Source organism: Penicillium brevicompactum (assembly GCF_028827555.1).
Source record: "Penicillium brevicompactum strain IBT 35665 chromosome Unknown utg000006l_segment0_segment0, whole genome shotgun sequence".
Lineage (NCBI taxonomy): Eukaryota > Fungi > Ascomycota > Eurotiomycetes > Eurotiales > Aspergillaceae > Penicillium > Penicillium brevicompactum.
The window spans coordinates 771,284-794,773 of NW_026623209.1; the positions used below are offsets into that span (position 1 = coordinate 771,284).

The window sequence follows — 23,490 nt, forward strand, 5'->3', positions numbered from 1 at the left end:
CCGCTCTGCATACTTGTACAGCACACGTAACATCATAGATCGATCGAGATCATGGACAGGCTCGTACTAGTAACACACTAAAGCGTACGGAGTACACAAGTATGTACGGAGTAGGGAGTCAAAATTCCCTACTTGGCTTCAGGCAGATACCACCTGGGCACAAAGTATCAGCCAGCCATACGCTCACACGGCAATACGGATTACGGAGTACACACGGGATCACTCAGCTCGGAGGTGATAGTGTATCGTTTGCCGAGGTTGAACTACCGAATCAGATGCAATAACAGCGCCGGTGTGATGTTAGCGATGTTAGCGATATTAATGCGGCACATTGGCTTTGTGAGATCTGCATGTTATTTGAAATATTTTAGCTTACATTTCCCTCTGCATAGTACTTTGGTGGGAGAGTGGATCGGACGGGATGCGGACCGTGGAACTCAAGAAAAAAAAACTCTGATGTCATTTTAATACTCGCAGTATACGGTATTAGACGGGCAGTACAGAGTTACAGAGTTACAGAGTATACGGAGTAAACATCGTATTTGAATGAAAATTGAATAATCGTATTTGACCAGGGCAGGGGACGCATTGTCAATGCACTAGAGTCCCAGCAAAAGACAGACTCGGGAAGAAAGGGAAGGCTAAACCTGTTCTGAAAATCCAAGGCAGAGGTTCAAAGGAAAACAGAGTTCAAAGTGCCGCTAGCTGCTTGGGCCGGCATCTGACGATGGCAGAAAAGGGGAACGGTAAACGGCGCCAAGCGATCTGATCGAGCCGTTGTATCGTTTCAGGGTGGATACAACTACAAACCCATGGGAGAAGAACGAACGGGTCAGGGGTAACGTTGACTGAACCCCGTTGACTACTCTACTCTACTATGTATGCATGGAGTATTCGTAAAAAACCATCTCTTTTTCGCAAAGCGCGTTGAACCGACATGCGTGATACTCGTATATACACATCTACATCGACCCATGGGTTGCAGTACCCGTTAGGACCCAAGCCCCCGGAAACGATCGACACCCACATATCCCTGTAGAGCGTGTTCTCGTCCAATTTTTGCGCTGCCGATCGATCTCACGATCTCAAAACGTCAGACCCGTAGCCTCGTATCGAGCCCTTACAGAGTACAGAGTACATAGAAGTGATTTGAACTTGAAATCAAGAACTCAGGATGCAAGACGCTAGAGTCCGTAAGTGGATGAGGTGGAAGTAGACCATCTCCTGGCTCAACCATCGATCGAGCCGCGGATCGGTGCGTTCGCAACAGCCGCGGCAGTCCCACTAAAGCGCCCGATGACGAGCTCTGATTGGTCAGCGGAGAATCTCGGTGCCCGCACCGCACTAGTCCCAAAGGAGACTGACCTCGCGCTGAGGTCAGAAAAGGTACCCGCCAGTCGGTGTTGAGCCGTTGACCCCCCTGAGACAGTCGGGTCCTCCTAACGCCTCATTTTTCGAGCAGCTCTGGACCTCACCTCCATTTGCCTTTCTTAGCTATCGGGGTGGCTGTGCTGTTCCGGACTGGCCGTTTTCGAGATGGCCTACTCCGTACCACGAGGGATCTTCACCTTTCTTTTGGGATTCTTTCCTTCTGGTCAAGTTTCCAGAGCCGGAGTTGGCGTGATACCTCATTTCCAGTCGATTTGACTTTCTGTGGGCTGCACAAGTGGAGTAATGCGCTGGCCATGTTTGGCTCGCTGCCTTGGATACTCCGTATCTCTACGCTTACTGCGGATATCATGGAGTCAACGCTTCTATACACAGTACAAGACTTTCTCAGGGGGAGTTTTTTTGGCGGCAAAGTGGCAGCAAAGGGGTTGGCTCTTGAGGTCCTTCCTAATGCGGCTCTGGCGCTTGACGAGCCCCAGCTTCTTGATCCCTGCACAATTTTTGCGATTCTGAAAAGCTCGGCCAGGCGGAGGCCAATACTCGTCATCGTCAGTACTAACTTGGAAGGAGACAAACTCAGTAAGAGACATATTGGAATTTTAGAACGAACACAGGCTGGTTGACTGGATGCAATACTATCGCCATACGAAAGCCAGAAAAATGAGGTTCTTCGCCAAAGAAGGAAGGTGAGTGCTTGTACTGACAGGTCCTGACAATCTTGGAAGGAGAAGCAGAGGTGGCAAAATGCCCAAGTTCTGGTCGTATGGCGCTCAACTCACGCCTCCTCCGTCATCTACTGACGAACGAGAACGGGCATGCTATCAATTGGACACTCTATCAAAATCTCCTTTCCTCCCTCATACACCTTGGTCCCATCCCATGGTTTCCAAGATGCCCCAGCTGGCAGATAGACTTTACTTGTACGCTGTCCCGACTCCAAGACAGGCGCAACAAGATATCTGGCTCCAAACATATACTGCGTCTCGACCTCCCAGGCCCTCTCGTCCTTCGGGAACTCATAGAACAGCGTCCTCATCACCGGTGTGCCCTTCTCATGAGCCTCACGCATCAACTCACGCGTGTACCCCCTCATTTCCTCCCTCATCCCAATATACTTCTTGCATATCTCATATACCTCCTCTCCATAGGACCAGATCTCATTATCTGATCCACTAGCCGTAGGCTGACCCTCCGGCTTGGGCTCACGATCCCCATGAAGTCTCATCACCGGACAGAATGCACCCCACTGGAACCATCTGGTGAACAGCTCCCGGAACGCAGGATCATCAGGATTCCCACCATGGAAACCACCGATATCAGTAGTCCACCAAGGAATGCCCGCAAGCCCCATATTCAAGCCTGCCGCGAGTTGATTGCGGAACGAGCTCCAGGAAGAGGCAATATCGCCGCTCCAGACCAGCGCGCCGTATTTCTGACTCCCGGCCCACGCGCAGCGGAGCAAGTTCACGATGTTGCCTTGTCCCTCGGCTGTCATGCCCTCGTAAAATCCGCGTGCGTATTCTTTCGGGTAGATATTGCCGATTTGAAGGTTGCTGCCTGCGTGGTAGCGGTAGATGTCGAAGTCGTAGATTGAGTACTCGGGCTCGGCTTCGTCGAGCCAGAATACTTTGATGCCCTTGTCGTAGTAGTTCTTCTTGACTTTCGCCCAGATGTAGTCTCGGGCTGAGGGGTTCGTGGCGTCGAAGTGCGTGACGTCCCCGTCGCATTGCATTGCCACTCGCATACCGCGGTCATGGCGGATCAAAAGTCCCTTTTCTAGCATTTCGGGGAAGTTCTCGGATGCATTTTCTACGGTTGGCCAGATGGAGACCATGAGTTCGACTTTGAGGTCTTTCAGCTCTTTGATCATGGCATCTGGGAAGATTGTCAGTGGATTCACGTTAACAACTGCAAACAACAATAATACTGGAACCGGATAGAATTGGTTAGAAAGATACTCACCAGGATCAGGCCAGAATTCAGGATCAAAGCTCCATTCACCCTGATGCTTCCAATGAAAGAAATCAACAACGATCAGGTCCAAAGGCACATTGCGACGTCGATACTCCCGGGCTACATCGAGCAGTTGCTCCTGATTCCAGTAGCGGAGCTTACATTGCCAGAAGCCGAGACCATACTCCGGCATCATGGGTACGTATCCTGTCACTTTAGCATAAGCTTCTTCAATCTCGGCAGGTGAATCACCGGCTACCACCCAGTAATCCAAGGCCTTGGTAGAGAAGGCCTCAAAGCTCATGACATTGGTTCCCAGAACTGCCCGCCCAATACCAGGGTTGTTCCACAGGAGCCCGTAGCCCAGAGAGGATATCGCGAAAGGGACACTGGCTTGGGAGTTGCGATGAGCTAGCTCGAGGTCGGATCCCTTGAGATTGAGGTATGGCTGCTGGTACTGGCCCATGCCGAATATCTTTTCCTTCGGGTCGAGGGACTCAAATCTCATTGTTAAATGGTAATCGCCACCTAGTATAGGACGTAGCTCGCGAGCTTCAACCAGCAAGGCGCTGCATTTTGGGTCCATGGGGTCTTTTCGGTGACGAGCATATTCCTCCAAGAGTTTGTTTCCATTCGAATCGTAGATGATAATCTTGCCACGGCGGGAGACAGTGGCTTTGATTTTACCATTGGTGATAGTGGCTTCTTGGTCGGAGGTCGTGATAGCTGGGCTTGAGGTTGGAGGCTTGGAAGAAAGAGCCCAATCCTCGTCCGGAAATGAGGCTTGTCTTGTGGCACGTACGCGAAAAGCATTCTCTCCCCAAGGTTGAATCCAGAGGATGTGGTCGTCGAAACGGAAGACCAGTTTGTCGTCTTCGGCGAAGAGCATATCGAAAATGCAGCTTTAACTGTGGTAAAATCTTTCAATTCGGATGTAATAATAAGCATAGGATGAATGATGCCTAGCAATTGAGCAATCCAGTCGAGAAAGCAAGGTTAAGTATCACGGAGAGGACGTGTACCCCTCACCATGCAGTACGAGTGTGAAGCCATATCTGCATCTGAGCAAGTGACGTAGAGCCATGCACAAACTCTATGAGACAGCAGTATCATTTGCCCACAAGCTGTTGGGAATGGCAGATGTGCTGTGCTGTGGGGATGTCTTTGAATACCTCAAGGTCATAGGTAGTGTCTACCCGTGTGATTAGGCTAAATTCACAGTTCTCGTTGCATCACGGCAACATCTCCGCCTGTCCAAAAATGGACAAGGTGCATTCCCCGAATATCTGTCAATGTCTGTTGCGGGGAGCAAAAAAATAGACATGACCTACGGTGGTGGTACAGAAATATGAACATTTGCTTTGGGTAGTATATGGGTTTGACTGATTGGAGAAGTATACCTCCAATGCTTCTCAGGTGGGACTGTGATGATGGACATAGATGCAGTCTCTCGACGACAACTATTGTTTGAAAACAAACCATCTCGGAAGCAACATTGGAAGGCAGTTGGCTAGGCCTCTGTTTATTTGGTGAACTCTCACAAATCTGTCATTTGCTCTCCAGGGCTCTTCCTTGACTCTCCATCAAAGACTTAGATGATCCATGCCCAGGTGGATCATTAGATATTTGCTGGTTTCGGTGTGTATACTTCAGTCTATCATATGGATCTAGATCCAAAAAGACCTTGACAGTCATCATAGTTGCTTGTATTATAGTAAACCTCGGAACGAATGTCTCCCATAGTCTTGGAAAGTCTACTCCGTACTCCATATTCAGAAGTTTTGAAGTATGTTCAGAGGCCTTTTGTATCTTTAGCTGCTAGAATCCCCTTTGGCAATCTTGGAATTTCGTCAGCTTCCAGGCTTGTTCCGATGTCTTGGAGAACAGACTTTGCGCATCATGGAAAGTTGAGAGTGTATGTCATTATGAAAGCTTTATCAGACAAATCCATTTTCTTCCTCGTGAAACGCCGATGAACCATGCTACTCCATCAATCAACCTAAATATTATGGTAATGCACCTCGAGGACTTTGCTCGGGCCTTTTAACTGAACATGTCCTCTGCCCGACGTCGACGACCACCGCGTCCTTCTAACGTGTCGTTGAACAATTCCTTGCCGGCATTGTTGCTGTTATCATTCCCGTATTTCGAAGGGAATAACTCGCGTACCGACTCACCCTTGCCCTTGATTGACAGTCCTTGGGATGCGCCGCCACGAATGGCAAACCCTTGATCTTCGCCGGATGCACGAGCTGCGCCACGAATGCGAGCGCCTTCGTCGGGAACACGAGAAGCGTCAAACGCATCTGACCGACGATGATTGCTGGGCTTTGTGGGGATGAGGTCTTTCTTGATATAGCTGGAGGTGGTCTTGTTTGGGAAAAGCTCGCGGTTGCCCGACGTGCTTTCACTGCCCGCTGCGAGAAGCTCTCTGCCTTGGTTCCGGCGGGATTGGCGTGGCGATCTCTCACGGAATCGTCTGCCGGTATCTTGGCTTTCTCTCTTGCTTAGCTCTTCTTCCAACGTGTCTCGTCCTGGTGATGCACTGCGATTGCGGAGGCGTCCACTAGCTCGGTCTGCGTCGGGGAGAAGCTCCCTCTGGCTATGTCCACGTCCTCTGCGCTCTCGTCCAGAACCACCGGATCCCACATTGTCGCCGTACATATCGGCACTGAAGTTTTCGCTGTCGTCGCGATCTCGGCGGCGGCGGTGCTCCCGGTCGTCAAACCTGCGTCTGCTATAATCGCCCTCGCCTCCATCGTCGTCACGTCGCCTTTCTTTGAACTCCTGTCGCAGGCGCTCTCGGGGGTCATGCTCAGGGTGCATGAGGTAGAAGCGACTCTTTTCATGGGCGCGTGCTTGCTTGCGGTCGGACTTGACTGCCGATCGCACTTGGAGGACAGAATCGGGATGTGACGGGAATAGTTTCGCGGATCTTAGACGCAGAGGGGGGAGGGAAGACGCGTCTTCTTCTTCGGTGACTTGGGTGAGGGCAGCCAGAGCTTGGAGGCCAACTTCGGTGGAGGAGAATATGAGATTGGCGGATGTATCATCGATCCACTCAACGCGCACTGGCTCTTGGCCTGAGCAGTCGCGAGCAAACTGCTTGATGTTTTCTGTGGTCATCTCGTCGACCCCGCGAACGTGAACCTTTTCGTAGACCGCTTCCTCGGTGAGGGGATCAACGGTGGTGTCGAGGTTTGAGGCCGGTGCCTGTTCCTGACATCCAATTCAAGTCAGCAATCAGTCAGGTTTTCACACGGACGCTGACAACACTCACCATCTGAATCTGAATTGGCTCGGGCTCGGGCTCAGGTCCCAGGTCGAGGTCCATGTCAATGTCCATGTCTGCGACAGGCGCAGTCTCGCTGAGCGCCATATTGTGGGATGAGAGTGAGCAGCGTCGAATCAATGGCTGAGAGTTCAATTGCCAGACCTTAAGAATGGCGGGCAAGAACGAAGTGAGAGAGCGAGGCGACTACGGTCAAGACCCGCGGTAGCTTGATTCGCTATCCCGATCAGGACTAGCGTATAATATCGGCTCTGACATCCCAAAGTGTTTGTTTGGGATACACTGAAGACTTCCAAGGCAACCGATTGGGTAGTCAATTCGATGTGATATCAAAGATGCTTCTAAGGCTCAACTCTCATATACATCTGATATCTTGATCTCTCACTATACTGTACTAAATCATGCATGCCGAGGCCAGCAACCTTGATGAAAATCTTCAATGAACATCTGTCTTCCGGAGATGGTTGAGCATACTCCGTAAATAGGTGGGAATGCTGAAATCCAGCTGGCATTATGCATTGCAGCCTCGGTAATCTTTTTATTTCAAATAAATAGGCGTCGAAGAGAGACTATACCTGTTCATGTCTACCGGTAGACCATACTATACCCGCCAAAGAGGCACGAGAAGTATACCTGCAGCTGATTGAATTGATGGAAACAAGCTGAAAACTATGACAATGGTCTAGTAGTCTCATTTGTGTCGCACCTTTCTCCAAAAAGAACAAAAAAATAGACGATCGAAGCAAGACAACAACCCTCGAGCAAATGTTCATATTTCCTATCTACATCTAAATAATTTTGGATGTCCAATCATTATTGGAAACCGTTACATATTGAAATGATATTCATTATCAAGAGCAATCACGATAATCATGGATGGATGTCACTAGGTACCTATACGGAGTATGCGATGTCAGATACTACAATTTGATAAAGACATAGCCCTTTGCGTTGTCAATGCAACTGAGTATCTCATCCTTTAGAAAAAAAAGTGCCGTTTAACAATTGACCAAATTAATAGTCTTGGCTAAAATTTGTTGCTGGAAGCAAAGAAGTGAGAGGCAGATGTATAACCGCCGGGTGGAGAGCGCAGGTGGTACTGACGCCTCCGGCTAATCTTCCCTCACCACACTCTCGACAAAACCAGTCATGGCTCCCTCCGCAACAATAGACACTTTGACCAGCGCTTTAGTTGCTCGTTTCCTACGCAATTATGGATTTTCTGAAACGCTAGAGGCTTTTATCGGCGAGGCTGGCCTTGCATCTGATGTGGGACAGGGCCCAGACGGTATCAATGACTGGACCATCCAAAGCTTGCTCGAGGAAAAGAAGACCTATGATCAGACTGCAAACTTTGAGCGATACGGTCAAGACAAGGAACAGTCTGGCCTATGGAGTGAACCAGGTGAGTTCTAGCCTTCATTTTAATTTCGTGTTCAGGATCTGGGTTTGCACAACAAGCCATCCTTACGTGGAACTCAACTTCATGATCTGACCCACTCTTAGCGCCATCAAAGCCTGTCGTTCTAGACACAAAAACATCGGCAAACCCGCTTGCGGTATCTGTACAGCAATGGCAAAACCCTCGTGGTGGTGATGATGAGGATGATGTAGGGCAATCCTACATCGTCTCCACTGGATCGGACAAACAAGTCCATTTACTCAATACAGAAAAGGGAAACACACTCATCAGCTCCTTACCAAGTGTATCTGATTCACCCGTGCTATCATTTGTGTCCATCCTTCAAGGACGGTACATTCTCATGACCAATATGTCCGGAAAGCTGCTTCTCCAGCACGGACCCCGGACATTGGACAGCAGGAAGGATCATGCAAAGTATGCCGTCAAGGTGGTCACTTACCAAGATAAGACTGATCCGTCCAAGTGGTGGGTTGCCACTGCAGGCTGGGATGCCACAGTTCTTCTATATTGTCTCAACATCCAGGAGAGTAATGCCTCTTCCCTGAAGATTGGCAACCCTGTTGCACGCATCAAGCTCGTTTCCAACCCGGAATCAATTCTGTTCGTGTCGCATGTGGATACCAACGAGCTTCTACTCTTGGTCTCGCGCAGGGATTCTACTTCCATCCATTACTACGAAGTTGAAGCAGCTGATGCCCCGGCTGATGAGGCTCCCCGAGAAGCTCGACTCCTTGGACAACAAAACCTAGCTCCCCATTCTAATACATGGGTTGCGTTCTCACCTGCCCATATGGCCCTCAGCCCGAATGATCCTGGTCTACTGGCTGTGGCTACGTCGACAATGCCTCATATGAAGGTCATGATCGTGCGATTGCTGTTCCCAAGTGCGAAAATAGAGACAGACAGCTCGACTACAGTTGATCAAATTACCCAAGCGTCTCAAGCAATGGCAAGCCTGGCGATTCAAAATCGCGAAGACGCCGCCATTCTTGTGCAGGCGAATACATTCGCATCACAGACTGCTTACTCTACGCCACAACTGGCATGGCGACCCGATGGATCTGGAGTGTGGGTCAATGGCGAAGATGGCGTGGTGAGGGGTGTGGAAACCAAGACTGGAAAGGTTGTTGCTTTGCTGAAGGGTGGCCACGAACCAGGCTGCAAGATACGAACTGTCTGGTCCGGATATGTCGATGTCCTCCAAGAAGGAGGTAACTCAGTGCGTGAAGAGTGGGTTATCAGTGGCGCATTTGATAAACGGGTGGTTGTTTGGAAGGTATAGCTAGTTTATGTACTCCGTATGATACCTGCTTTTCCAAGGTTTCTACCCACGCAAAGGTGACATGACGTACAGGGTATGCTTGCCCAATTCAAGTGTAAGAGCGAATGTAGATTGAAATGAACGTATAGATTGATTGATCATGGGTATATAAGAAATTTACGGTTTACAGAATGTAGCCCTCCTGACTATGAACCCTGTCACGATCGAGAAGAATCAAGACAGGATATATAGCAATCGAAGACAGTTTTTCTTGGCACGTTAAGAAAAAATCCTTCAGCAATCGCGCATGAGAAAAGCACGCAGCTGTACACACATATGCCGTTTGGGGAAGAGGAAAATGGGGGAGGGGAAGAGAAGAGCCTAAGCTCAAGGGCCGCAACGTAGCCGAAGTCCAACCCTCGAGACGAGAGAAAATAGGATAAAGCAGAAGAGACTCTGCCTGGGAAAGTGGCACCGCTGTGCACATCGAATTAAGCCTGTTGATTTCTCGATATCAAACAACTCGAGATTCGCGCAAGGAATAAGCAGAAACCAGGCCTATTCGACACAGCGGACCATCCTTGATCGCACCCGTTAAGTTCACTGGACCTGCGCGTTCGAGTTGCATTTCATGTTTCCCATTTTTGTTATAGACTGTTCGTAATCTATGCGATCTCACGCTTGCCCTCCTTGCGCTCCTTCTGTTCAATGGGTCAGTATTCCGCATCACGATCGTGTCGTGTCGGGTTGTGGAACATACAAGGGCCTTCATGGTGCCGTGGAGAGCGTGACGGTGGTTGCGGCGGAACTTGGGGTCAACACCCTTGAGGGAGGGGTAACGGTTGGTCTTGGGCTTCTTGATACTGTTCGAGGAAATCTATCAGCGACTCGGTTCTGGTGTAGAATGGTGAATAGTAGACGGATGTAATGGGGCGAATCAATTGCCAGAGTGAATATTTTCGAGATGCCCCGAATCACCACTCCGGATACCCATTCAACACCACCAACCCGTCCCTAAAATCCATAGTTTCGACCGTTGAAAAAGCGGAAAGGTGTGCCGGAAATAGGGTCGGGGATATTCAAGGGTAAACGTACCCGTTACGGTGAGCCTTCTGGCTGTTGTGGTGCTGGGACGCGTTCTTGGACTCTGTGGGTGAAAATCATGTCAGCGACACAGCGCTTTTTTTCCTTTTTCCACCATCCTGCAGACGAGCGGAAATCGTATGATCGAAAGGGTCACGTACTGGCCATCTTGTCGGATGTTGTCGCTGATTGACGGTGGGATGGATGGGGAGGAGAGGGAACTGGGGACGTCAGGCCTAAGAGGCTCGGCTAGGGCTCATTCCGTTGTGGGATCTCGCTTATCGGGCGGTGTACATACTAGAACATCTCCTACGGGCTTTTACTTAGGGGCTTGCGCCTAATCAACGTCATATTATTGAGCTATGACGAGAGCTACGTTATTTATCGAAGTGATTGTTTCAAAGCATCTAGATTTCGATATGTTTTAGCTCACTATGGAGGGTTTCTTAAAATTTTCAATTTTCTCCTCCAGCCCCATTCTGCCGTTTCCTTCCACGTGACTTCAAGCTCAACCGCACGTGACTGGATCTACCCCAGCAAGCATCAAGTAGCTCTTTCACCAATATCACTCACCTTCAGGGAAATAACTCCTGTGAATGTTCTATTTGACTAAAGAGCCACCTTGGTAATTGAATCAATGACTCAACAAGCGAGTCAGGTGCTCAGACTTGGTGTTCAGAGTCAAGGTTGATTGGGAGAATCAGCGGAATGGCTTGCTGAGACATAATTCTTGAAGCTCCATGCAATTGAAATGCATTAGAACATTGCCCTCTTAAATCCACTCCAAGAAATCGAATTAAATGGTTGTAGTAAACAAGAGTAAAGCTGGCCATAGTTCGGCCGTTGGATTCCCGTGCCACGTGACCAGCCGCTAGGGAACAACCGGCGTTCCGACTTCGACCTTTGCAACGCAACTTCAAGAGGGATAATCCAGCCTTGCACGTCTTCTCCCCATATCAAAATGAGCTCGTTCCGCTTCGCTCGCTCTGCCCTCCGGGCTCGCCCTTCTTTCCTCGGTGCTCCCGTCCAGCGCCGTGGTTACGCTGAGGCCGTCGCCGACAAGATCAAGCTGTCCCTGACCCTTCCTCACCAGGTGCGTGAACCAACCCCGGCAACCGTCTCCTACTCGACTTGCGAATGCTAACATGACAATTGTGCTCTAGACTATCTACAAGTCCACTGGCGTGTATGTTTAACATCCACCTGCGCCCGCGTCGACGGTGCCTTCGCCCTTTTCCTAAATACTGACCGACCTCCGCGATTACAGTACCCAGGTCAACATCCCCGCCGCCTCCGGTGACATGGGTGTCCTCGCCAACCACGTTCCCTCCATCGAGCAGCTCAAGCCCGGTCTCGTTGAGATCCTCGAGGAGAGCGGTGCCAGCAAGCAGTACTTCCGTACGTCCGACCTTCGCGCCCAGGGACATGTCGCAAACATGGTCCCATGCCAATGAAAACCGATTCGCTAATTAAAATGCTGTTGAATAGTCTCCGGTGGTTTCGCCGTTGTCCAGCCCGACTCCCAGCTCAGCATCAACGCTGTTGAGGGTTTCCCTCTTGAGGAGTTCAGCGCTGACGTATGTTTTACTCTACAATATCTCGAACAATGCTAACTCTTATTCTCTCGTTAGTCCATCCGCGCCCAGATTGCCGAGGCTCAGAAGATCGCCAGCGGCAGCGGCAGCGAGCAGGACATCGCCGAGGCCAAGATCGAGCTTGAGGTATGAACTCTCATCTCAAGAAACAAACTGAATGACTGGATGCTAATCTCTTCCCCACAGGTTCTCGAGACCCTGCAGGCTCACGTCAAATAGATTTGATGTACATACCATTATCGCACCCCCCATCAACCTGTAGAATTATAGCAATTCACCTTTTGCCCCCTAATTATTCTTGTCTTTTCTAGAGACTGTCAATCTCTGTCTTTCCACTTTTGCGAATCTAGGATCGTGCCTTCCCAATGATAACCCGGGCTCAACTCCGGCTCTCCCCCTCCCCGATTTCTTCGATTTCACTAATGCGCAACCATGGCCCCTACATCATCATTGAAGACAGATCCTTTGGGTGCGTTTGACACTCGGCTCACTATGAATCAATGTTTGACGGGCGATTTCGCTTCTATCTCTTCGGCCCCAGCTGCCGGATTTGATGGGGCTGCTGAATGGCCACCTGACAGAATGGGATCGGAGAGTAGCTCAAAGCCCGAGTATCGGATTCTCGAGCTTCGCCAGTCATTTGGTGGATTCAATGTTGGCCAGAAGTGTCCTCGACTCGAGCTGGATGCCGCTGTGGACAGGTGCCACCTGCTCGACAACCTCAGTGAGCCCGCGGATCCGCAAAATACCCCGGCCTCGAACAGCGTGAGAGAATGTACGCCCGAATATCCTCCTTGTGGCATGGAGAATACGCAGGAAAGCCCTGTCCCTCAGATCGACGAACTCAAATTCGATTGTTTCCGCGACTCACCAGTCAAGCGTCTTGTTGTTCGCCGAGATGATGAAATTGAACGATCAAACGATCCGGTATTTGAGGCCCATGGAAAGCTTACAAATCGTAGTGCTTTCAGGAAGCCTGCCAATACCGGTGAGGCAAGGTATGTTCGATTCGGCGCTGTTCCCTCGCCTCTGCCCTCACCTCTATCTTCACCTCCTCGGCTGACGCGTCGTCCTCTGCCTTCGATTGAGCGAAAGAGGGATTACATCACCACGTATCGACAGAAGAAGCAATGCGATAAATGGAGGATCGCCCGTCGCCCAACACCCCGAAAGCGTGTCTCTCGCAACCCCGCGTTTGAGGTCCAGATTCTAGGTACTTTGACCCCACCGCAAACTGATAGATGCAATCGATCACTTTCGAGCTCACCTTCCGAGCGGAACCACGTCTCACCCCCGACCCGAAGTGATGCGAGCAAAGTTGCGATTGATGCCACATTTGACGTCGTCCAAACTGCACCTGGTATCAGTAAATCGACCGTGGTGCACGACATGCAACAGAACAAGCAGCACCTCAAAGTTTCTCTCTCGATTTACAGGAACCCAAACAAAATCGAGTCGTCTGCCGTGGGGACTCCAAAGTACGCCTGCGAATTCCGGAGTGTTAAAGCAGACATCACAGATCTCCCCAGGTGTATCTCACTACAGTTTCCTTGGGGCTTCGAGCAGACATTTGGGCCCGTCACCGTTGAGCATCTGGTCTTGCGGGCTGATTTTGAGGTACCAAGGATGGCAATCAGGCTTGCGCTGAGTTTCTTGTCTACAGCGAAGCATGAATTGGAAAGCACCCGAGCGGGCACTTTGATGCTTTCCTGCTTCACTATAATGGTCTTTCTGTGGACAAATGCTGTGGCGCTCATACTTTCCCAGTGCGGAGTAGCACTCAGTTATCACCAGCTCTCGTACACTCCCCATGAAGACTAACTCTTGACTGGAACCTTGGGGACTCCCGAGGTCGAGGTGACGAAAGCTGCCACGACCCATTGCCAGCGCTGCCAGGATGCAAAGGACTTATCCCCTCTCTTCTATATTGATTACATTCTATAAGTAATCTTCCAAGGTTTGCCACTGGAAACTCGTGGTCCTTTGGTGATACCAGGGCGTTTGGGATCAGGTGCTAAGCTATAAATTACAAGGACACAGTTCATGTTTAGCACTGAAGGGAAGTGCAGTATACAAATAAAAACATTAATCCATCTGAAATTGGTAAATTCGTTTTGTGTTCAGCTAAAAAGACGCGAGGCCAGTGACATAGTGCCAAAAATGCTCTCCTATGATCAGTTATGTTGGCAAAATTCAGGGGGAAAAAAATGCATAAGAAAAATCAAACAATTGACCCAAATATCCGTCCAATCGCCGGCATGCCAAGAAGAATTGTGATAACTAGCTAAGGGGAAGAAAATCATGTCGTTGCAACGAAGCACATTCAAGAAAGGGAAGACATAGGGGACCGTGAAAAGGGATCATCATATCAACACGGTGCTTTAGCACATAAGTCGTTTTGTACATGTCGTAAGCTGTATCCTGAATAGACACAAGAAGATAAAGGGGGGGGAAGATAGTCGAAGAGACAGCTGGGTAGAGAGGGAGACTAAGTAAACTCAACACCATGCTGCTGCTGTCTCTCCTGACGAGTTCGGGCTCGTTCTGCACGTCTGCGTCGACGGTTGTTTGCATACGAGCCACTCATCTCGGTGGCGGTATAGGGAGGTGAGGTGATGCTCCCAGGGCCGTAAGGCATACTGGAAGGCGCGGGAATAGGTGGCGGTGGTGGCATCTGGCTGACTTGGGAGGGCGGAGCAGCCCATGAAGATGCAGGGTTAGGGCCCGAAGGAGCAACAAGTGGAGCCGAAGGACCACCAGCAGCTGCTGCCTGTTCACGGCGCATCTGCTCTTCTTGTTGGCGTTCGAGTTCTTCGACACGACGCCAGCGGTCGTAACCGGCGTCTTCGTTGCCGGAAAGAGACCCTGCACTGCTGCTGCGACGGCGTGAATTTCTTCGCTCTCTGCGTCGGGCTTCACGACTTGCGGCTGCCTCTTCTTCAGTAAGACGGCGGAGTGTCACATGTCGGCCGTCGTTGTGCATCTTCACTTTGACGGAAACAGGTGGCGAGGCGACATCCTCTTCTCGGCGCCGGCTGCTGCTTCTGTTGCGACGAGAGGCCGCATCTAAGGCGGCACCAGCGGCCGCACCAGATGCAAACTCTGATCCGTCGTGGGGAATAGAGTGGCGTGAATGAGGACGCTCTGACGGTAGATCGCCAGAATACCCATGATGGTGGACAGGTGGCATGGGAGGCATTTCTGACACAGAGCTATGGACAGCGCCCGAGGCAAGCGGCTCTCCAGTCATAACCGATTCACCATGCGGGGCATGTCGGGGTGGTGGTGGCCGAGACAGATCGGTTTCGGTGAGATCGGTTTCACTATAAGAACTGGCCCTTCTTCTCGGATAGAAGCTCTCTCCTGCCTGAGGTCGTCGCTTGCTATTTGCTCTTTGCAGCGTCTCGTCTTCATCTTCGCGACGTCTGATATCGTCCAACCTTTCTCTCTCAGCATCGTCCTTCTTATTGCGGCTGAAGAATCTTTTGACGGCGGCGAAAGCACCGACGCCCGCAGCCGTATCTCGAAGTTTGTGAGAAGCTTCTCGCCTGGGCGGCTCAGTGAAATAGGTGCTGTTGTAATAGTAAGACGAGCCCGGGCTTTGTGATCTGCTCGGTGCACGACTGGGTGGTCGATTTAGAGGCGTAGTATGGGTCGGCTCTGGTCGACCATCTTCCAGTCGGCTCAGGGATTCGTCTGAGTAGCTGTGACTGCGAGAATGTGCCGGCTTATAACGACCGGACTCGGTGTCTTCTTCCTTTTTCTTTCGACGATCCCAAAATTTCTTTGCCATGAGACCAGCCCCAGCCAATGCGCCAATTTCCAACAGCTTTTTACCAAAGCCGCCGCCGCCATTGTGACGTGAAGACTCATCAGAATATTTCTCATCAGACAGAGACGTGCGTGAATCTTCGTAAGCTTGGCTGGCATGTCGGCTGCGTGGACGTCGTCGGAACATGGAAGCCAACCCAGCACCCATAGCCCCAGCAGCCAGAGCCTCCCCTGTGTGGTGGTTGTGGGGTTCTGAGACCTCTGATGGTCCCGTGTAATGACTGTGTCCACCACCATGATCACTTCCCATGTGATATCCTTGCTCGTCATATCTGTAGGAAAGAATGAAGTAGAGTACCAGGTAGGCGAAGACTGCTAGGGCAAACAAGATAAAGAGTACCTTGGGTGAGCCATAGAGGGTAAGCCCAAGAGGAATTTGAACAATGCCAATAATAACGAGAGCACGACCTAACCATCGGTGAAACTGCAATGAATTAGTAAATCCGACTTGACTCTCGCTGGTTGAACAACTCACCACAAGTTTCATGGGAACATGAAGTCTTTGCCTCTTGCTCTCCCTCTTGTGTAAGAACCAACCCCAAAGTACCTGGAAAATGACGATGACATATATTGCTAGACCTATCCCATGGTGAGGATTGGTCAGGCTTCGTGCCGGCCCGACAGCGAACCACCCAAGCACAAATACAACCGTCGTCAAGAGTAGGGTTAACACCTGACACCAGGCGTGCAATTTGAATGCCCAATATGGGTTCCACCGAGAGTAGTATCGGATTATTATGGCGGAGGTTGGGACGATGCCTAAGAAGACGATGGTTGCAATAACGCCGTGCGCAATAATTAGGGCATGGTATCCAGCCATATCCTTGAAACGATTACCCATGCCTGTGGCGTGTCAGTTATGTTGAGCTCTGACAAGAGTCATACCCTTGTCCTTGAGACATGTTTGCTCTCAAAGGCACAAGACTCACCGTTGTATCGCATTGTCTCGAAATTAACACCCATTAGATTGGGCAGCAGGAAAGTGTCCCGCCCCGAGTCCCAAGTTCCATCTCCAACATGAAGGGTATTCGAGGCGTATGTACTGCTTCCAGCAGCGGCCAGATCTGAGTTTGACATTGTGTAGATTTTTGCCGAAATGCTCAACGATCTTCGGTCTGGAATGTCGGATTTACCGGAGGAGATCCTTCACGATCTCCCGATCCGAGGAATGCACCATGCGACAGCGACAGCGGGATAGGAAGACGACTGGAATGCTTGATACCAGGTGGATTGAATGTTGATTGACCAGCTGTATAAGGTAGGACTCGAATGTTTCACAGGGTGTCGAGAGGTAATATTCACGAGGTATGCAATTGAGACGAAGCGCAAGGACAGTGAGGAAATGTAGTCGTACAGAGCCGAAATAGGAGATACGAATTTGATTGAGAAAGCGCCTGGCGAGGTGGATATGAAGTGGAATAGCGTCACACAGGGAAGAGAGGGACGACAACAAGAGGCTGACTGATTCCCCAGTGTTTACACCAGCGCATAACCCCGACAACCAGCCGTGGATCAGCCGTGGACCCACCTTTGTCAGGTGACTGGCGAGTCACATGTCGAGCCACCCGAAGACCCTTAGTAATCAAGATGGAAACAATGACATAATCAATCAGATAATCTCACGTCATGTGATCAGAGTGGATCTTCGGCGCGGGTCTGGGCGGCGGTCACGGCGCTCACGGTCACTGCGATGTTCTGATCCGGAGTCGCGATCGCGTGCGAGATGACCTCCGATTTCCCACCCATGGAGCAATGAACCTTTTACACCTCTTATACCAACGATGACACCCCAACTAGAAACATTCATCAGAGCTCTGTCCCGGTTTGTGAATTCTCTCTACCCATATGCCTCCAACAAAATGAACAGAACTCTAATCTTATCTACCTCACAGACTCTTGGGGTGGGCATAGTAAGTATACAACTTTATCCTATGACCCTCGGGAAGAGCCAACTTGGAAGCTAACAGAACCACAGTATGCTCTGCTGGTCCGGGTCATTCTATCCTCAACCCCTTACGAACTGGGAGCGGAAATCTACAATCGGGCTCTCTATTGACTTATCCACCATCAACCCACTGGGCTTTATCAGCTACGCCATCTACACATCCGCATTTCTCTACTCACCAACGATAAAATCGCAGTATGCGGCCCGGCATCCTGTCGCCACCGAGCCAACTGTACGGTTCAATGATTTCGCATTTGCAGCCCACGCGGTGGTCCTGAGCTCCATTCTCTACACACAATTCTGGCCATTGATTTGGGGGTTTCATGTCGGACGCTTCCAGAGGGTCAGCTGGTCGATGGCCCTCATCTGGTGGGGCAGCGTCCTGACCCCCGTTTTGGTGACGGGCATCGTGTTGTTGCAAAGTCCCGATGGAGGGTATGATGCTTCTTCCTGGGCATGGATCGACGTGGTAAGTACAGAATGGGTGTTTCGAATTCCCGTGTCGAACTTGGAACAAAAATCAGACTATGGAACGGGATAAGAGAACTGACCATCATCAGATTTATTCATTCTCATACATCAAGCTTCTCATCACCATTGTGAAGTACATACCCCAGGTGTGGTTGAATTATACCACAAAGTCCACTGCTGGCTGGAGTATAGGGACTTGTATCCTAGACCTGGCTGGTGGTGTACTCTCAATGATCCAACTTGTGCTTGACTCGAGCCTGCAAAGTGACTGGAGCGGTATCACCGGTAACCCGGTCAAATTGCTGCTTGGGAATGTCACTATATTCTTTGATGCAGTCTTCTGTATCCAACACTACCTTTTATATCGCGATAGTCCTGACCCGAAGTTAGCGCCTGCACCCGGTGAACAAACACCTCTCTTGGTTGAACAAGATGATAGCGTGGAAGCCCGGGTATGAAGGAGAATACTTGGGGACCACGTTGGAAAGGGCCCCACAGATTGGGGGCCGAATTTAAGACATTAGAGAATGGCCTCTATTTTTGTTGAAGCAGCAAGGGTCGACAACCGATTGTGGGGGCGGTTGATCACCAACCATCTCACTCAGCCTGGGCCATCTAAACGGCCATAGGTGGTTTGCTGGCAAGTCACGATTAACATGCAAGATAGACTGTTTTTTTTTGGGGAATGCGATCTCGATTCTTTTTTTAAAGTGCAAGACATTCTTTATTCTTAGATTGGAGACCGGTCTCACAAGCTGGCCTCCAGCGCATAACGTGCCATTCTTGAAACACCCATGGACATAGCCCGGCTGCCTTTTCTGGATAACGCATGGCGTGTCACACAATGGGATCGTTACAGTTCAAACAATGACCGCATGTTGATTCTTCGAAGCATTCCAAATTGTGTGTGAGGCTCATGCAGATCCCCAACGACACCGCTCCTTAGTTTGAGGGGGCCCCGTATTTCCCCCTCCACACAATAATATGAGTGGTCAAGAACAGGGATAAGCACTAGATTCTCAATTCCAACCTATCACCGCACGCACTACGGCTTGTCCGAGGCCCATTGACGGTGTTAGCCGTCGGTGTCAGACTTCGGCACTACCATGGCTGAAGTCTATGCATCTGATACATCCTACTTATGCCGTTTTCTGTGGATCTGAGGTCTAGTCCCGCCCGCGCGCTGATGCCTGACTTAAGCAATGATCAACGAACAATCTTCAACCCCAGCTCCCAGTAAGACTCAGAAGAGATACTACCTCCTGATTTAACGTTACGTTCAAGCTGACTCGACCAGGGTGATTTGGGTCACGAATTATCCCAGTCCCAGTCCATGAATGAGGGGAATTGAGGTTCATGCGTACAACCGACAGTCTATCTGTGTAATGTACACTTGAGGCTCCAAACAGATCATTCTCCACGTGTTTGAGGGGCATCCTGTATACAAATAGACGTCGTTTCAGCATCTGTAAGGCGTGGGGTCCTGGTCCAACCCGGAGTTCCGGGCATCAGGTGGCTTTTGTACGAGCCAATGGTACCAGTAGATAGACATTCCTGCAGACTCTGTATGGACGCCATACCTACATAGTCCATGTCTAATGACTCACTAAACCCTATTCTATTTGGTCTAAGAAATACCTGGGACCACGTTGGGGGGTCTTTTACATTTTCAGCCCTACTTCCACATTGGGGGGCGCTCCATATGTCCACAAATGGCAGACTTGTACCTGCAAGCTCTGACTGGGTTGCCGATCATGCCAAGGAAACACCCGCCCCGGCCCTAGTTATCCATTCTGGATCACCTTGAATTTTGGACCCCAATTCTTGAGGGAACCGTATCAGCTGTCCAGTGTGAAGGCTGAGCCTGGAAATCGTTAATTCTATAATGAGATAACGCAGATCCATCGACGTTTCACTTCCTATTACGGAACGCCTAGATATTCTTACAGCACTGCCCCATCCACTTACCATACTCATAAATAACGTCTAGTTGTGTCTTGGCTTTGAACACGAGCTCCGCATAACACATCCAACAATTTATAACGCTTTTAGTCTTCGACCTGGTCAGGCTTCTTCCAGTGCATAGCCAACTGTTCATGTCCAACCTCTCAAAAGAGACTTGCTCCACACACCAATTGATATGAGAAGACAGCTTCTTATAGAAATTACGTTGGAACTATCTTGACTAGAAGTTTTATGTTTCCCTTCTATTCCAAGAAGAAAAGTTTTTTTCGACGACATCATTCTCGATTGTGAAACGGCCAATATGTACCCCAGTCACCGGCGATCGAGAACAATGTACAATACTGTACCTGACAGTGCAAGGTACTCGGATGCTCTCCAGCCTCAAAACATGGGAGGCCTTACCGGCATCGCCAACGGCACTGCGTCAAGTTCTGAGCCCTCCAGCCTTCAACAGTGGGACTTTATGTTCTCCAGACCCGATCAGCGCACATTCTTAGCCCCGGAAAGCCACCAATCCACAAGACGAGGCTCGCTAGGAGCAGAAACATTCAGCTCTCCATTTGCATGGCCCACGGTCTTAAACAGAGATATTCTCTCAAATTCCTCTCAAATGTCGTCCTTCGAAGCCCCCACTGGCTCTGAACTCAACGCACCATTCATGCCAGCGTATGACCGCTCGGGCGCCTTGCCGACAGCGATCAACACTCCCAGCATGTCAGGATATAATCATCAGCAAATCGGCAAATGGTGCATTGACAGCACCCCGACGGAGGATCTCTATCCACCCCAATCTTTCCCAGACATAGGGTCTCTGGTTCCCACAGAGCCTTACTTCACTTTCAACGACGTGACTGAAAGTGAGCAATGGCTCCACGGCACATGCCCAACTTCCGCTCCACCCCCGACCCGATCCCGGAGTCCTTCTTCTCGATCCCACGCTCCAGTCCATGTCAACATACAAACCTGTACCCTTCGACCGCAACAACAGTGTCGATATCCTCTTCGCCGCCCCGCTCTCTCTCCGACCCTGACTCCCCGCCAGCTCCAAGCTCGGCCTCAAACGCAAGCGATCTAAGCAATTACGGTATCCCGACTAGTGATGGATTATGGCGCTGCGCCCACCCAGGGTGCTCTTCACAGCTTCTCTTCAAGAGGGGATGTGATTTGAGAAAGCATTTCAACCGCCACCGGAAGTATCTGTTCTGTCGGTACGAGAAGTGTGCTCAGTCCACACAGAATGGGTTCAGCAGTAAGAAGGATCGTGCTCGCCACGAGGCGAAACATAATCCTGGTGTTATTTGCGAATGGGACGGCTGTGGAAAGGTGTTCAGTCGGGTCGACAACATGAAGGATCATGTTAGGCGGATTCATCAGAAGGGGAAAGCGTGAAGGAATTGATGTCTTTGAACATGATGGAACGATGGGACTATGTGACTATGTGTTTTGATTTTAAAGCGATGTATGAGTACTAACAGGTAAAATGGATTAGGGTCTGGCGAAATGGATATGGGTGGTTATGTCTCCTGGTGAGAATTGACTGTTTTGTTCTATAAAAGCATAAAAACAAACTGGATACATGAACAGGGAACCTTTTGAAGACTACAAACTGTATCGATGCGCTGATATTCTCAAATATATGATGAAATTGATCTCTTGCCAAGTCTTATAACAAGAGTTTCAAGTATACTCGAGTTGCTTCAGCTAGGATGTCGACTGCTACCTACGGAGTCCAACCTTGTAAGTTATGTGGATAAAACCGATACCTCAGCGCTACTGTTGAAACTGGATCTATTGGCTTTCCCCGGGGCCCTCAAAGGACTCACGTAAGGTGACGCGTGTTTCAAGGCTCAGATGCACCTGGGGAACATTGAGGAACGTTGCAGTCAATCAAAATTTTGATAAAGACAAGTGGACTTGCCGTTGGGGATTAGCAGGTTATCTATTATATAAGTTGTAACATTCGGACGCTTTCGATTATTGTAGGACTTAAACCTTGAAAACACCGGTAATCTTTGTTGTTGTTGTACAGGTGGCAGGTGGTTATACATTGTATGAAAGGGTTAGGACTCTCTCTTGCGTTAGGGATACATTGAATCCTAGAGAATAGAGAGTCCTTTTGGCCATGGCATTGCCGGGTAAGGGTACTTGCAGTGGCTAAGAGACACATTGGACTTCTGTATGTTGTCATCGATGATTTTCATTTGGTGGGGCAAATGAACAGAACGTACTTGTCTGGCTCCTTGTGCTAGCCTGAATACGGCGAATGACAGTCCCTGTCTGGGAAAGCCAATAAAATGCTTGTTTCCAACGGGCATGACTAGGCCCCGTGATACTTTGATGTAGATAGAATCGATTGAAATCAGGCCTGCGACCCGTAACACCGTGAGCCTTTGCGCACCTTGGCCGTAGAACCGGGGTCGACGAGATGAAAGCATGATTCTTTCTAATTAAGTAAATAAATCTATCAATAGTGAATGTGTCTTGTCATGCTATTCATGGACTCATATGGACGAGAATCGACTAATTATATCGACCCAAGTGTTGCTATCCAAATCGATCTAAGCCCTGCAACATAATGTTGGCCCCATACATTTGCATGGGTATGGAAATATAAGACCAATAACATCAGCCAAGGAAAACCAAATGAACGAAGTCTACTTTATCCCACATCATCATTCAAAACATCAAGGTGCAAAGCAAAAGTCCAATATTTGCATGGATTACACAGGTCCTAGTCCGTGGAGTTCGTCCGAAGAGCCGCAAACTGATTTTGATCCGGATTTTACTGGATATTGCCCAGGCGTATGTAGGGATGGCCCCTCCTGTCTACCTACTAGGTTATCCCAGAAATAGACTTGAAGTCGAAATGCGACGACGCGCATACGAGGTTTCATCTGGCTTTTCATTTTCTTCTAGCATAGGACAAGCCACCCAACGACAACGTAGCCATATAAAGGACCGAACCTGGCCGTGAATGTATCCATGTTGGAAGCTTAACTGCCGTTGCACAGTCGTAAAGAACACGAGAGAATTGCTTGGTCCAAAATGTATCATTAGGGCTGGGATCTAGGTTGGCGGCTTTGCACCCTGTGAAACAAGCCGCGGCCCAAGGTGAAAAATTAAGGATGAATTGATAAAGTGGTAGTCGTGAGAGCCCGGAGTGCGTAGAGCAATGCAACGCTGATGCAAAATATGGCAAAAGGTTCGAATTTCGCACACGACAAAGCTTTCACATAAAGGAGCGGGGCCTCTAGTGCAAACTGTGTGGCTGATTGTGCATCA

At 49.8% G+C, this 23,490-nt stretch overlaps 9 protein-coding genes across 9 annotated transcripts; 5 read left to right on the forward strand and 4 right to left on the reverse strand.

The window, feature by feature from the left end:
- Positions 1-2,182: 2,182 nt before the first annotated feature.
- On the reverse strand, positions 2,183-4,231 carry N7506_008482 (putative glycosyl hydrolase; the record flags this gene model as incomplete). Its single annotated transcript, XM_056957775.1, has 1 exon — positions 2,183-4,231. One exon carries the CDS (start codon positions 4,229-4,231, stop codon positions 2,183-2,185), a length of 2,049 nt encoding a protein of 682 aa, XP_056807165.1.
- A 1,154-nt stretch (positions 4,232-5,385) lies between these two features.
- N7506_008483 (NCBP3 domain-containing protein) lies at positions 5,386-6,721 on the reverse strand (the record flags this gene model as incomplete). Its single annotated transcript, XM_056957776.1, has 2 exons — positions 5,386-6,561; positions 6,623-6,721. The coding sequence occupies 2 exons, from the start codon at positions 6,719-6,721 to the stop codon at positions 5,386-5,388; spliced, it is 1,275 nt and encodes a 424-aa protein (XP_056807166.1).
- A 1,062-nt stretch (positions 6,722-7,783) lies between these two features.
- N7506_008484 (uncharacterized protein) lies at positions 7,784-9,339 on the forward strand (the record flags this gene model as incomplete). The annotated part of the gene is made up of 2 exons (XM_056957777.1): positions 7,784-8,039; positions 8,141-9,339. The coding sequence occupies 2 exons, from the start codon at positions 7,784-7,786 to the stop codon at positions 9,337-9,339; spliced, it is 1,455 nt and encodes a 484-aa protein (XP_056807167.1).
- A 619-nt stretch (positions 9,340-9,958) lies between these two features.
- On the reverse strand, positions 9,959-10,611 carry N7506_008485 (60S ribosomal protein eL29). Its single transcript, XM_056957778.1, has 4 exons — positions 10,563-10,611; positions 10,414-10,465; positions 10,079-10,181; positions 9,959-10,019 (listed from the first exon to the last, which is right to left on the reverse strand). The coding sequence occupies exons 1-4, from the start codon at positions 10,567-10,569 to the stop codon at positions 9,984-9,986; spliced, it is 198 nt and encodes a 65-aa protein (XP_056807168.1). The 5' UTR covers positions 10,570-10,611; the 3' UTR covers positions 9,959-9,983.
- A 751-nt stretch (positions 10,612-11,362) lies between these two features.
- On the forward strand, positions 11,363-12,215 carry N7506_008486 (F1F0 ATP synthase subunit delta; the record flags this gene model as incomplete). The annotated part of the gene is made up of 6 exons (XM_056957779.1): positions 11,363-11,494; positions 11,565-11,587; positions 11,669-11,799; positions 11,890-11,978; positions 12,033-12,122; positions 12,183-12,215. 6 exons carry the CDS (start codon positions 11,363-11,365, stop codon positions 12,213-12,215), a joined length of 498 nt encoding a protein of 165 aa, XP_056807169.1.
- A 213-nt stretch (positions 12,216-12,428) lies between these two features.
- Positions 12,429-13,817, forward strand: N7506_008487 (uncharacterized protein; the record flags this gene model as incomplete). The annotated part of the gene is made up of 1 exon (XM_056957780.1): positions 12,429-13,817. One exon carries the CDS (start codon positions 12,429-12,431, stop codon positions 13,815-13,817), a length of 1,389 nt encoding a protein of 462 aa, XP_056807170.1.
- A 667-nt stretch (positions 13,818-14,484) lies between these two features.
- Positions 14,485-16,904, reverse strand: N7506_008488 (uncharacterized protein; the record flags this gene model as incomplete). Its single annotated transcript, XM_056957781.1, has 3 exons — positions 14,485-16,251; positions 16,303-16,670; positions 16,757-16,904. The coding sequence occupies 3 exons, from the start codon at positions 16,902-16,904 to the stop codon at positions 14,485-14,487; spliced, it is 2,283 nt and encodes a 760-aa protein (XP_056807171.1).
- A 704-nt stretch (positions 16,905-17,608) lies between these two features.
- Positions 17,609-18,701, forward strand: N7506_008489 (putative L-cystine transporter; the record flags this gene model as incomplete). The annotated part of the gene is made up of 4 exons (XM_056957782.1): positions 17,609-17,649; positions 17,720-17,737; positions 17,803-18,241; positions 18,333-18,701. The coding sequence occupies 4 exons, from the start codon at positions 17,609-17,611 to the stop codon at positions 18,699-18,701; spliced, it is 867 nt and encodes a 288-aa protein (XP_056807172.1).
- A 1,895-nt stretch (positions 18,702-20,596) lies between these two features.
- Positions 20,597-21,597, forward strand: N7506_008490 (putative C2H2 transcription factor; the record flags this gene model as incomplete). Its single annotated transcript, XM_056957783.1, has 2 exons — positions 20,597-21,065; positions 21,197-21,597. The coding sequence occupies 2 exons, from the start codon at positions 20,597-20,599 to the stop codon at positions 21,595-21,597; spliced, it is 870 nt and encodes a 289-aa protein (XP_056807173.1).
- Positions 21,598-23,490: the final 1,893 nt, after the last annotated feature.